The 12,819-nt window shown below is 38.8% G+C and overlaps 1 protein-coding gene across 1 annotated transcript in view; it reads right to left on the bottom strand.

Moving 5' to 3' along the window:
• Window positions 1-8,986: 8,986 nt before the first annotated feature.
• NDC1 (NDC1 transmembrane nucleoporin) overlaps window positions 8,987-12,819 on the bottom strand; it is a 64,424-nt gene continuing 60,591 nt past the window's right edge. The window contains exon 18 of the mRNA XM_066269144.1: window positions 8,987-11,486. Within this exon, the coding sequence (XP_066125241.1) occupies window positions 11,423-11,486 (64 nt within the window). The 3' untranslated portion in view covers window positions 8,987-11,422. The remainder of the gene's footprint in view (window positions 11,487-12,819) is intronic.

Here is a 12,819-nt window from a genome sequence, read left to right as displayed (position 1 = left end):
AGATCAAATATGGACACTTACAGATTAGTCTTCCAATATCAAAAAGGAGGATGTGTAGGAGGACACTTTTCGAGGGAGGGCAGAACTTACAAAAGGACTGTCCTCCCTAAAGGAGGACAATTGGTCACCTTAGTGGAGAGCTTCTATAGCAGTGGTTCTCAACCCAATGGCTTTAGGCGACCCCTGTGTTTTGGTCGTTCGACCCCCGCTGGGGTCGCGACCCACAAGTTGAGAACCGCTGTTCTATAGAATCACTGGTAGAATGGTCGTGGAATGTGACAGAAAACAAGTCATTAATATTGACTCCAAGGTTTTTAGCCTGAGAAATGGGTAGGATGAAATTGCCATTTATAAGATGAGAGAGGAATGGGTTTACAGGGGGGCAAGTAAGATGGGTTAGTTAAGTTTGGCTGCATGTAACTGATAAACTAATGGTGGCTTAAGTAATATTGATACTTATTTTTCACATAAAAGATCCAGAAATAGGCTGTCTCATCCACTCTTTCTTCATAACAGACCCAAACCTATTTCTCCTCGCTCTCATTCTCACTCCGGTCCCAACCCTGTGCTTTCTCACCAGGTTTATAGCAGTAGCCTGCTAACCAGCCCCCCAACTTTCATTCCTACTGGACACCCTCACTCCCTAGTCTATTTTCCACAGAATAGGCAGACTTAATTTTTTAAAACATAAGTGGGTCCATTTTACTGCTTTGCAATGGCTGCCTCTGACTCAGAGTAAGAGCAAAGTCCTCCTTATAGCCTGCCAGGCCTGACGTGATCTGGTTCCTTCCTGTGTCTCTGACCCCTTCTATCACTCTCCCCCTCATCCCCGGTGCCCAGCTGCCCTGTCCTCTTTGGTATCCCTTGAACTTGTCAGGCACACTGTGGTCTCGGGATCCTTCTGCGTTTGGGAACACTGCCCCTAGATATGTACTTGTACTCTCTCTTCTCTCACTAAGTCCTCTGGCCAAATATCACCTTATCAGGAAGGCCTTCTCCGACCACCATATCTAAAATAGAACCCCACCCTATTATATTATCTACTTGTTTGTCAGAGTACTCACTGGCACAAGGCATTGTTTATATTCATTGTATCTCTCCCCTCGCTGGTTTTGTTACTTGGAGCTACTTGCCGTCCCTGTGAAAGCTTGTTAAATATCTGCTGACACCAACAAAAAATGAGCCAACACCATTTTATTAGTTAACTAAGATCTAAAAGGGTAATATAGTTTTCTGTTCTAATAATAATTACAGTTAATAGCGACCACAAAACATTAAAAAATTAGAAATAAGAATAATAGACAACAGTACGCCAGGCCCATTTAGAAGACTGCCTTCAGAACCGAATGTCCTTTTATAGCAGCCCAAAAGATACAGAGCCTTTTCTTACTGTTCTCATATGACCTCTCCAGTGAGAACAGGGGGTCAAACTGACCACTCATTATCTGGTGATGAACACAGCTGTCCTCCCATAACTCACCAGCTTTATGGAAAATCCTGGTGATTTATTCATGTTTTAGTCCACTAAAATAGATTTATCTTTTCATTCACAAACAGTCACTTTCTTTAAAAGTTAGATTTTCTGTTAAACTTGTAAAAATAAAATAAAACGTTTTAGTAAACTTCACTCACTAAATAGGTCTTCAGCTTGAGACATATTTGGACACAATATATGACTAATATTTGTTTTCATGTTGAGAAGGGGTAGAGCCTGACAGAACATCACAGTTCCTATTTTCAAAAAAGACTAACAAGTAAAGTCTAGTTTCTTTGAGAAAATAACAGGCTAAAATTTATAAAAGAAAAACAGCAAGCTATTTCTAAGGTTTTGCTTCAAAAATACATATTCCTCTCATATATTCTTGGTGATTGTTGCTTCAAGTTGCTCACATATTCCTTCTTTGGGAAAATAGTACAGCTCCCAAGAAAATGAAGAGCCTTGCTTTGAAGAGAGATCTCCCTGCGTCTGAATCCCATCTCCACAAGCTGTGTGTCCTTGGGCAAATCATCTCACTCCTCCAGCCTCGGGCTCCTCTTCAGAAAACTGAGATAAACTTCACAACAACCTTGGAAGATAAATGTGTAGTAAAGATAATGTGTGTAAAGTGTGAAGCACAGGGTCCAGCACCTAGTAGGTGCTCAATAAATGGCAGCTGTTATTACTCCCCCAAGCAATGAGCTACAGAAGCTTAGTCAAGTCATCAGCACTTTCAAACGTAATATATAAAAACAATAGATTTTTTCAAAGAACATTTGAAAATACCAAAAGTACAAATAAAAAAAAATTCTCCTACCAGCACTATGAATAAAACCTCCCCCAAACAAAAGAGGAGTGGTGTGGCCTGGAGACAATTTTTCCTCTAACAACTTTGAAATAGTGACCTCTGCTGGCCTGTGGAAAACATGAGTTTTCCAACCAACGCTTTCATGATTGAGCAAGGGTTGAGTTGAGTCAGCCAGGCTTGGTCCCTGTCCCTGGAACAAAAACCAGGTGTTGCATTACAAGGGACAGAAATCGTCACAAGGGTTACCACGATGTAATTGGGATGTTAACAAAATTAAAGACTGGCCTTTCCATTTGCTCATCCGCCCAGAAGACTCTTTTTTTTTTTAAAACCCCACGGTCTCCTATTTTTAAAATGTCATAATTGCATGCAAATGTTACAGCCGAAAAACAACACAAGGGGCATTAAAAATCAGTCTTCCATGTAAGCCTCAGATTTTCCAGCATGAAGATCCAAAAGCAGAAGTGGTGACAAATGTGTAGAAAACAGAGTGAAAAAGTCAGAATGCATCATTAAGAATATTACAACAAAAGGAGGGGGAAAAAATCTTTGGGAACACATGTCTAATTCAGCTGGGGTAAACAGCCAACTACAAAGAAGGCTTTAAAAAACTCTGCAAACCTCTTACAGATATGACCCAGAAATCCAATTAGGAAGCAGTCACGACCCCTTTCTTCAGGCAGAAATGTGCTTCATGGAAGAGGCTGCTCAGGAGTCTGTTGGTTGGGATATTTAGACATGAAACAACACATTCCCACCTCTTAAAGGTGTGAAATAAAACAGAGGTTGCAAACTGGCAGCCACAGGACCATGTAGTTTGGTTTGGCACTCACTGTATTTTTTTAAAAATTAATTAGTTTCCAACACTTTAAAAATGGAGATTTCACATCAAATTCTGAATTTCTGCCTTCTTATAAACAAATGGGGAGATCTAGACATACCAGGCAAGCATTCTCCCATAGCAACAATCAACGAGGGCCACGCGGCAGCACAGCCGTCCCTTTAGAGGGCACGTGTTCTCCCCAGTTTGCCATGTTCCCCATGCACAGGCCTCACTCCTATCACCCGCCTGGCTTTTGTAAACACTTGAGTCTGAGACCCTGGGTTTCTAGCAACCCTAAGGCACTGAACTGAGTCAGTTCAAACAAGCATCAACCATGTGTAAGGTACTTTAACAGGCACTGGGGATATAAAGAATAAAACATGATCCCTGAACCCAAAGAACTCATAGATCACTGTTTCCAGTGAGAGCAAGTAAACGGGTAATTATAATACGTTAAGACATGTGCTTTGGAAAGGCATATAAGTAGTAAAGACTAAAGTGATTAAATGCACTTCCTTTTTGTGATGATACTCAACTCACTAATGTTCATCTTTTCTTCTTTCCCAGTATATGCATTCAAGGGTATAAATTTCCCTCTAAGCTTGGCATTAGCTATATCCCACAAGTTTCCACATGTATGTTTTTGCTATCACTCTTTTAAAAACATTTTTCTAATTCCCACCTGTGTGATTTTTTTTTATTTTTTTCATTGTGGTAACAACACTGGTTAATGTAATTATACAGGCCTCAGGTGCCCAATTCTACAACACATCTCTGTACACCGTATTGTGTGTTCACCTCCCCAAATCAAGTCTTCCTTCATCAGCATTTATCACCCCTAGGCTCTTCTCCACCTCCCCCCACCCCAGCTGTGATTCCTTCATTGACCTGTGGGCAATTTAAAACATATTTCTTCATTTCCAAACATATGGAATGTTTTAATTATCATTCTTAACTGATCTTTACCTTAATTGCCTTACATACTCTAAATAATTGGAATACTCTGAAATTTGTTGAGATTTGCTTTATGGACCAACATATGGCCAGATTTATAAATGTTCAGTGAGAGTCTGAAGAGAATGCATGTTCTTGAGTTGTTGGGGCAATGTCCACTTAGGTCAAGTTTGCTTATCATGTCATTCAAATGATCTACTCTACGTCCTTACTGACTTCTGAAATCTACTTGTTTTATCAGTTTACTGAGTGTAAAATATCTTGTTATAATTGTGGGTTTGTCTATTTCTCCTTGTAAGTGGTTCTGTCCATTTTTGCTGCATGGATTTTATTAAGGTATCCCATTCATAAAGTATATAAATCTTACATATACAGCTCAATGCATTTTATATGTATATGTCCACATAATCCAAATCAAGATACAGATCATTTCCAGCACCCCAGACTCCCTCATGTCCTCCTAAGTCAATATGCTGCCCCTCTCCCCATTACCACTATCCTGAGGGTGATAGCCTGTTCCTGAAATGCATGTAAATGTAATCCTACAATATATATTCCTTTGTGCCTGGTTTCTTTTGCTTAATATTGTGTCTATGAGCTTCATTCATGTTGTTACACATAGCAGTAGTTCATTCTTTTGTTTAAAATTGCATTGTACAAGTATAGTACAATTTATCCACTCTATTGATAGAAATTTGAATTATCTCCAATTTGGGAACTATTGTGAAAAATCTTGCTGTAAGCATCCTTGTAAAGATGACTTCTGGTGGGTGTAATCACTCATTTCTCTTGGGCATTCACCAGTTGGTGGAATCTGATAGATTCTAAGATAGGCATGTTCAGCTTTGGTAGATATTGATTGGTTCACTCCTTCCAGCAATTATGAGTTGTTTTTTTTGTTTTTTTTTTCATTCTAGAGAGGAGAGGGAGACAGAGAGAAGGGGAGGAGGAGCTGGAAGCATCATCTCCCATATGTGCCTTGACCAGGCAAGCCCAGGGCTTCGAACCAGCGACCTCAGCATTTCCAGGTCGATGCCCTATGCACTGCGCCACCACAGGTCAGGCCAATTATGAGTTTTAATTGCTCCACATTTTCATCAACACCTGTCAGTCTTTTTATTTTTGGCCCTTCTGATGGGCGTGTAGTGGTACTGCAGTATAAATTTATATTTCCTTAATAATTAATGATGCTGAATATCTACCTTCTAAGCCATCTGAAGATACTCCTTTTTGAAATGCCTGTTCATCTTTTGCCCATGTTGTTTTAATATTTAAAGGCTATGTTATTAGGTGCAGTCTTAAACTTTATTTAGAGCTTTTGTTGTTTCTATGCACGTTGTCTTGCCTCTTCCTGTGCCTGATTATTTTTAACTGTGTGCAAACATTGTATTTGAAAATTTGTTTGTAGAAATAATTAGGTGCAGGGTGTTGTTTTCTTCCCAGGGTCTAGAAACACTGGCAAACAGATTACCACAATTCAATTTAATGAGGATTCTAACTCAAGTACAATTCATGCAATCTACTTCTTCTTCACTCTTCCTTGTAGGCTGCAGACTTATGGCATTCCAACTCAAAGCAAGGGTATTTACCAGTCCCTCTTTTCAGTCTCAGAACCCCAAATTCTGTCCCCTACCTTGGGAGGCTCTAGGAACTGTTCCTACCCCCCACTTTCTCCTAAGAAACAAAGATAAGCTCTCAGAAGTCATGATGACACTGCATGACCTTGTTCCTGAAGCCTAGTTAGGCCCGTGGACACATGATCCATTTGGACTAATTTCTTTCAATCAAGAATTTGGCTGGCATTCAGAAACAGTTGGTCTCTATTATATATAAATTTAGGAGCTAGAAAGCAGGTGCAAAAAGTGGTAAAAAGCCAGCAAACGGGAGGACTACAGCATTGATGCACTAGGCAGCAGAGAAGAATCATTTAGACATCCCGAGAGCTTTTACATTCTTCATGGGGTCCAGAAGCAAATCTGTACTTGTGCTCACCATGACTTCCCTGTGCCCTTCCAGTTGACTTCTCTTTTTATGCTCAAGCTAAATTGAGGTTGGGATTGTGTCCTTGCAACTGAGTCATAACATAATTAGGGAGGAACTATTTATTTAAGCTGTAAAACACTGTTTTTAATAAGTTGAAAGATAAAAAGGATAGCCAATCAATAGTCAACACATCCTCAAAAGATTATCATCAAGCCTGACCGGGCGGTGGCACAGTGGATAGAGCATCAGACTGGGATGCCAAGGACACAGGTTCGAGACCCCGAGGTCGCCAGCTTGAGCGCGGGCTCATCTGGTTTGAGCAAAAGCTCACCAGCTTGGACCCAAAGTCTCTGGCTAGAGCAAGGGGTTACTTGGTCTGCTGAAGGCCCACGGTCAAGGCACATATGAGAAAGCAATCAATGAATAACTAAGGTGTCGCAATGAGCAACGAAAAACTAATGATTGATGCTTCTCATCTCTTCGTTCCTGTCTGTCTGTCTCTGTCTCTGTAAAAAAAAAAAAAAAAAAAAAAAAAAGATTATCATCAAAGTAAAGGTCTGTGATTTAGCGGTCACCTTCCAATAGCTCAGTGGCACAGGCATCCTGTAGGTCTTCCAGAACTACTTTACCACCAGGATCACTTGCAGGGCATCCTCAACAGTATCTGGTAAGATAATTATGTGCAAAAACAAGAACACATAGGGCAAGGTAAAGCCACACAGGTCCTGCAAAATAATGCAAGTGCAAAGCAGGCTAGCACCAGGACACTTAATAAGATGCATTTAATGCAGGCTAGGAATAGAACAGATGCTCTATCAACAATGAGACAGCAATAGCAAGAGCCTTCAATTTTGTAAATAAGTAGAAAAAAGGTCTGTGCAAGAGGGTTGCTTCCACTTACTTTACCCACAAAGTGGTGAACTCTTTGAGGGCAATGTCTTTATACCATCAGAGCCTATCAAAGGGCCTGGTACACAGCAGACAGTATAGCTGAATGACTAAATATAAGAATTAACAGCATTTTACATAAGCAAGTTTATAATTTCTCTTACACCCCAGAAGCCAGATGTTTCAGAATAAATAATTTTCAGATATTAGAACAATAATGATGATGTATATTACATACCATGCCTGAGGGACCTGGACAGCACCTCATAATCAAAATTACTAGAGAGAATATAAGCAGTCATACTACATAGAATAAATTAAATCTACAATCTCACATAAGGTCAGGTCAGGTTTAGCTGCCAAATAAATATTAACAATTTCCAATAAAAAAACCGTCTGGCCTGATCAGTGGTGGCATAGTTAATAAAGCATCGACCTGGTCGATACTACCAGGTTCAAAACCCCAAGGTCACCAACTTGAGAGCGGGCTCATCCAGCTTGAATGCAGGCTTGCCAGCTTGAGCACAGGATCATCAACATGATCCCAAGGTCGTGGCTTGAAGCCCAAGATAACTGGCTTAAGCAAGGGGTCACTGGCTCAGCCTGAGCACCCCGCTCAAGGTATGTATAAGAAGCAATCAATGAACAACTAAAGTGACACAACTACGAGTTGATGCTTCTCATCTCTCTCCCTTCCTGTCTCTCTCCGTCTCAAAAAAAGAAAAAAAAAATCTAGATTTCACAATTGTAAACATCTGCAAATTTTCACTTATTGGTTGGGAAATTATTGGAACTCATAGTCTATGTGGCATTCACTGATGGAAAGCCAAAAATATTAAAATAGAGAAAACAAGTTAAGACACAGATGATATGCTAAGAAAGGGTGACTGGAATTCTGGAAGGAGGGAGAGCTCATAGTCTACAAGGGGACTCGGATTTGTAATCAGTTAAACTACAATTCAGTGTGATAACTAAAAAAGAAAGAATGACAGAGCACTGGAAAAATGAAATCTCTGGGAGTATGTGGGACAGCTAAGCTCATTTAAGAATGAGAAATTTCCCAAGCCAGAAAATCAGGCAAACGGAACAATACGAGCACACAATAGTGTAAAAGAACAACTCCTATCACCCACTATAATTTCAAGCAGAAAAACACCAGAATACTTCTCAGCATTTCTGGCTTACCTACAGGATCCAACCATATTCCTCACGCTTTCCAATAAATGAATCAGATAGAAGAACTCTATCTTATAACAAATGATAGTTCACATGCTTCAGACACTCATCTGAGAAACACCACGTATTAAGAAATTAGAGCAGTGGTTCCCAAAGTGTGCTCTTCTGTCGAGCAGCAAGCATCACCTGAACACTTGTTAGAAATACAAGGTCTTGGGCCCAGCCCAGATATATACCATCAGAAACCCTGGAGGTGGTACCCCGTATTTTCTCAAGCTTTCCAAGTGATTCTGATGCATGCTAAATTTGGTAACTCCTGATCCATAATAAACTCTTCTCAAAGTGTGAGTCTGGTCAGCAGCTTGCTAAGAATAGCTGGACTGTTAACTGATAAAGCCATCTTTGTCATAAGCCATTTGGTTTTAAAGATACCTGGATTAGGGGAGCAAAAGAGGGACTTGGTGCCTTAGTATAGCACTTCAACTATTTGAGGTTAAGTTCAGACTAATTTAAGTGAAGTTGACAGACATAACTGTTAGCCCAGAGGAGTATGATCCCTTCAGAAACACTGTTCTGGCAAGAAAAGAAACCTCCACTAAAAGATGGCTTTCAGCACCTGCCTCCTTTGTTTAGTTCTAGAGGGAAGTCAAGACAATGAAAAAAGAGACCTGAAATTCAGGCTTAGAATTACCTTTTAAATACTGATCACCCACCAAATTAGTCTGGTTACGGGCAAAACCTGACTTCTCAAGAAGTTAAACCTTTTCACATTCTATACACAATGAGAGTGGATACAGAATTGAAATGGCTAAGGAAACATACACTAGAAAAAACTGACCTTGTATATATACATTTCAATTAATAGTCCCATTTTTTTAATATCAATTTATTTTTCTATCCAATTCAGTGTCAGTGATATACAAAAAGACATAAACAGATTACCATATTTACAGAAAGACATATATGACAATTGCCAAAGAACAAATCCAGCAAAGTAATAAACTGTGGCTTATCCATGTCCACTGGACTGTACGTTATCCTAGGATAGTTTCACAGTTCTCTGAGAAAGAAGTTACGTGGATTTATACCTTCCACAAGGGTCAGGCAAACATTACAAGAGTTGACAGAATCACGCTGTATATTGACAGTCAGAGAAAAGTTTCAAGAACACTCTAATTTTCAGGCCAATGTTAGAGCACCAGTGGGCTCATAGGCTAGATATGAATTCATCAAAGGAAATGCTTTTCTCCTCTTGGCCTTCCTAAGATCCTCCTTCTTGTACACAAGAGAAGGAACTCTCTTTAATAACAGGTGATTGGGCCACACCACACCCAACAGGTGGGGTGGAGATTATCAACACACAATGAGGAAAAGGAACTAACTCCCTTACCAACTAAATACAATTCAGATGTAGGGAGACGGTTTCCAAATCCCATACAGACTTTATGTGACTGTATTTTATACAAAGCACATTCTCTGGAGAGAAAACACAAATGAACACCTCAAAACTTTTCACATTGTGCATCAAACATACCTTTGCCCAAAGTATTTGGGAAATAGCTAAAACCTAAAGTTAGCCAGACATTTTATCTAAGAGTTTAAAGGAATCATGCCATCATCAGTCACAGGAATCAAATGGGTTCAATACAACAATTCTTTAATGAAAGCAGAAGGTTAATGGTCCTTTTCTCCCAAAGTGTCTCAGCCAGGGGAGCACAGAGAATGGAATACTAAAAGCTCAATGGCTTTAAAACATAAAACTCAACCGTTCTCAGTCAACCCAGCCACAATTTTCTGGCCAGCTGTAAGTAACTGCCACATTCAAAATTCAACTTTCACATTCAAAAGAGATCAACTCCGCTATGGGGGTGGGGGAGGGGGAGCAATGGCAATAGCCTAAATCCTCCAAACACTTGACAACTGGGGAACTGTCTCATAAAGAGACTTTAAAGGTCAGCAGGATTCATTTATAATTTGGCATGTGCTGGCTGAAGGGGCAACACACAGAGGGAGTAAAGATGTAATACCTCAAGTAATCAGACAAATACACCACATTAAAGATTCATATACTACACTGTGCTGACTAAAGAAAAAAATTGAGGGACACTAGAGGGACAAGACAATAAAAAAAAAAAATTACAAGGAAGCATTTCAGTCCAAAGCTAGTCCAGTGAATATCTACTAGTAGGATTTCCAATCTTTCATCTCCAAAGAAAGTTGAGCAAATAAATTATAAAATTACCTTGCTCATTTGGGGACATACAACATGCTCCCAAGTAATCCCTCTGACGTCTTGGTCTCACTTGCTAGTTGATGACTAAGTTGTTTCTGGCTGTAAAGATTTTCCTAATATATTTTAATTAGCCAGTTAACACAGTGAAGACTGCTCCTTCTGTGAGGCCAAAAAAGTCTCACAAAATAATTTCATCTAATGAAGACGAAGGGTGGAGGAAAAGGGAAAGTTTCCTGGTTTTTCTTACAAAACATTTTCTCTCACTTGAAAATAGTCTCTACAATCATTTAATGTTTTGTTCCAGAAAAAGAAAGTAAAACTAGTTGGGAAAAATAGGCATACACCCATTGTTTACTAGCACGATACAAAATAAATTCATAGATGTCAGTCAACTGTCTTTCAAAAACCAAATGTGAATGTTTAATCTTGTAACTTAAGAACTGAATTTTTCCACATTCCTTTATATAGAGTTAGCATCTGTAAATTGAGACTTTTTTTTGGACAATCATGCAAATTTAATTTGTCTCTGGAAACAAAAACACAACCTAACAGATTAACAAAATATGTCCCTTAGACAGTATTTTTTCTGCAAACTTTTCTCCAGTGTTACCATTTTTATCCTTTAGTAAACAGAAACAACTCTAAAAACATTTATGTATTTCAAGTTTACAGAGAGCTAAGCTCTCAGAACAATTAGGAGGGCTGGGTCAAGTCAACCTATTTTACCTTCTGAACTGGCTCTACTCCTGTCAAAGGTATATTCTAAAAATTTTCTAGTTATTATTATTAAGCTACATAAGCTAGAGACATTTCTATTGCCAGAGATGCATTTGTGAAACTGAATAAAGATTTTATTAAACCACACACACAAGCAACTGGTACAGAAGAAGCCGTTTTCAGTTATTCTGTTGAGAATTTCTTTCCATGATTTCTCCCATTAAAGTATAGTTTTCAAAGCAACCACCACGACAAAGGAAGCATCTAATTAGTCCATTTTCTTCTGATCCAAGAATGCTGAACATTTACTGTCCCATCTGTAGTTGTATCAGCAGTGTAATGAACACAGTTTATATTACTTAACTATTCTTTGAACTCCAAGAACTGTTGAAGTCTTTTCTGATGTTCTGCAGATGCTTGCACAGCACTAAATGAAACATAAATTCAAAGCATAAGCTTTATTTTACATTAAGCATATTAAGTGAACCACAGAGCACAGAGTCAATATTTTTCAAAACAATTAAAAATGAAGAGAAATCTTCACTTATTTAGTACTTCTGAAAAAGTTGGATGAAACTCCTTAATCTAATGAGGAGGAGGGCTTGATTCAGTAATGGCATGCTTCCACCTTCTGAAAGACCAAAGCAAATTAAGACTGACAAGTGAAGGCATCGATTTTAACCTGCTCTGCTGCGGAACCTGCTGTGCAGAGTTCCAGGCCTTACAGATTTTCTGGATTTTATTATTTTATTTAAACCAGATTCCAACATTATCTTTGAATTGTGGACTATTTGAATTGCCTTTAATATAAAATCCTTTAAACTAAAATGTTTGGTTAAAACATAATAGACTCCACTAATCGTTTTCAAAGGTAACAGCTTAGTGGTTTAGATTTACTCTTCCCTTTGAAAATAAATTTTGTCTTGCATGGGGAAATTGAGTTCTCTCTCAGCCCTTGGCCCCACAAAAATATATTACATTGACAAAACTAGAGCAAATATACACTAAAACTAGTATAAATCTTCCTTTTAAACTTCTAGGCAAAAAAGTGAATACAATGAAAGATTCTGGCTTTCTCCTTGTTGAATAGTAATATAGCATTATTGAATGATAAAATTCTAGTAAGTGAAGGTCACCACTTTTAAAAGTGCCAAAGAATCTTACTATAACAACTTTGCTACGAATCATTTTCAAAGCCCTACACATACCATCACTGTTTTCTTAAACCATGTAGCTGCCTCTAACTGAACCACTGCAAGTATTTGTGCAGATTCCCATCCAGGTGCTAATGACGCTGTCACCTCCAACTAAATGGCTTTGAATTCTCAAACACGGAATCTGCAGCTTTTTCCATGAATCTTCTCTCTGCGAGCAGGTGCTACATTATCTCTTACTGCTGTTAGTACTCCCCGACTCTGGTATCTGTCTCTTCCCCTCAAATTTTAATGTGTTACAGGCTAGAAAATCAGTAAATCAAATTTACTTAATTTAAACCTGGTTCTCAGAGGTAGAGCTTTGGATAATGAATAAATTAGGTATTACACAATAATAATAGTTATTTTCCAAACAACATATAATGTACAGTACAGGCTTTATATGTGTGTGATCCCATTTTATCTCTATGAACAACAAATGAAACAAAGTGAGATGAATAACGTACCCTTTGCATGGGAGGGTAAGCGGTAGCATAAAGGTTCAAAGGTTAGAGGAGACGACATAGCCTACTGCCTACTGGTTAACAGTCTGGACACTGTAAGACA

Source organism: Saccopteryx bilineata, chromosome 3, assembly GCF_036850765.1.
Source record: "Saccopteryx bilineata isolate mSacBil1 chromosome 3, mSacBil1_pri_phased_curated, whole genome shotgun sequence".
Lineage (NCBI taxonomy): Eukaryota > Metazoa > Chordata > Mammalia > Chiroptera > Emballonuridae > Saccopteryx > Saccopteryx bilineata.
The sequence above is the reverse complement of the archived record's forward strand: the minus strand, read 5'-3'. Positions and strand labels throughout refer to the sequence as shown.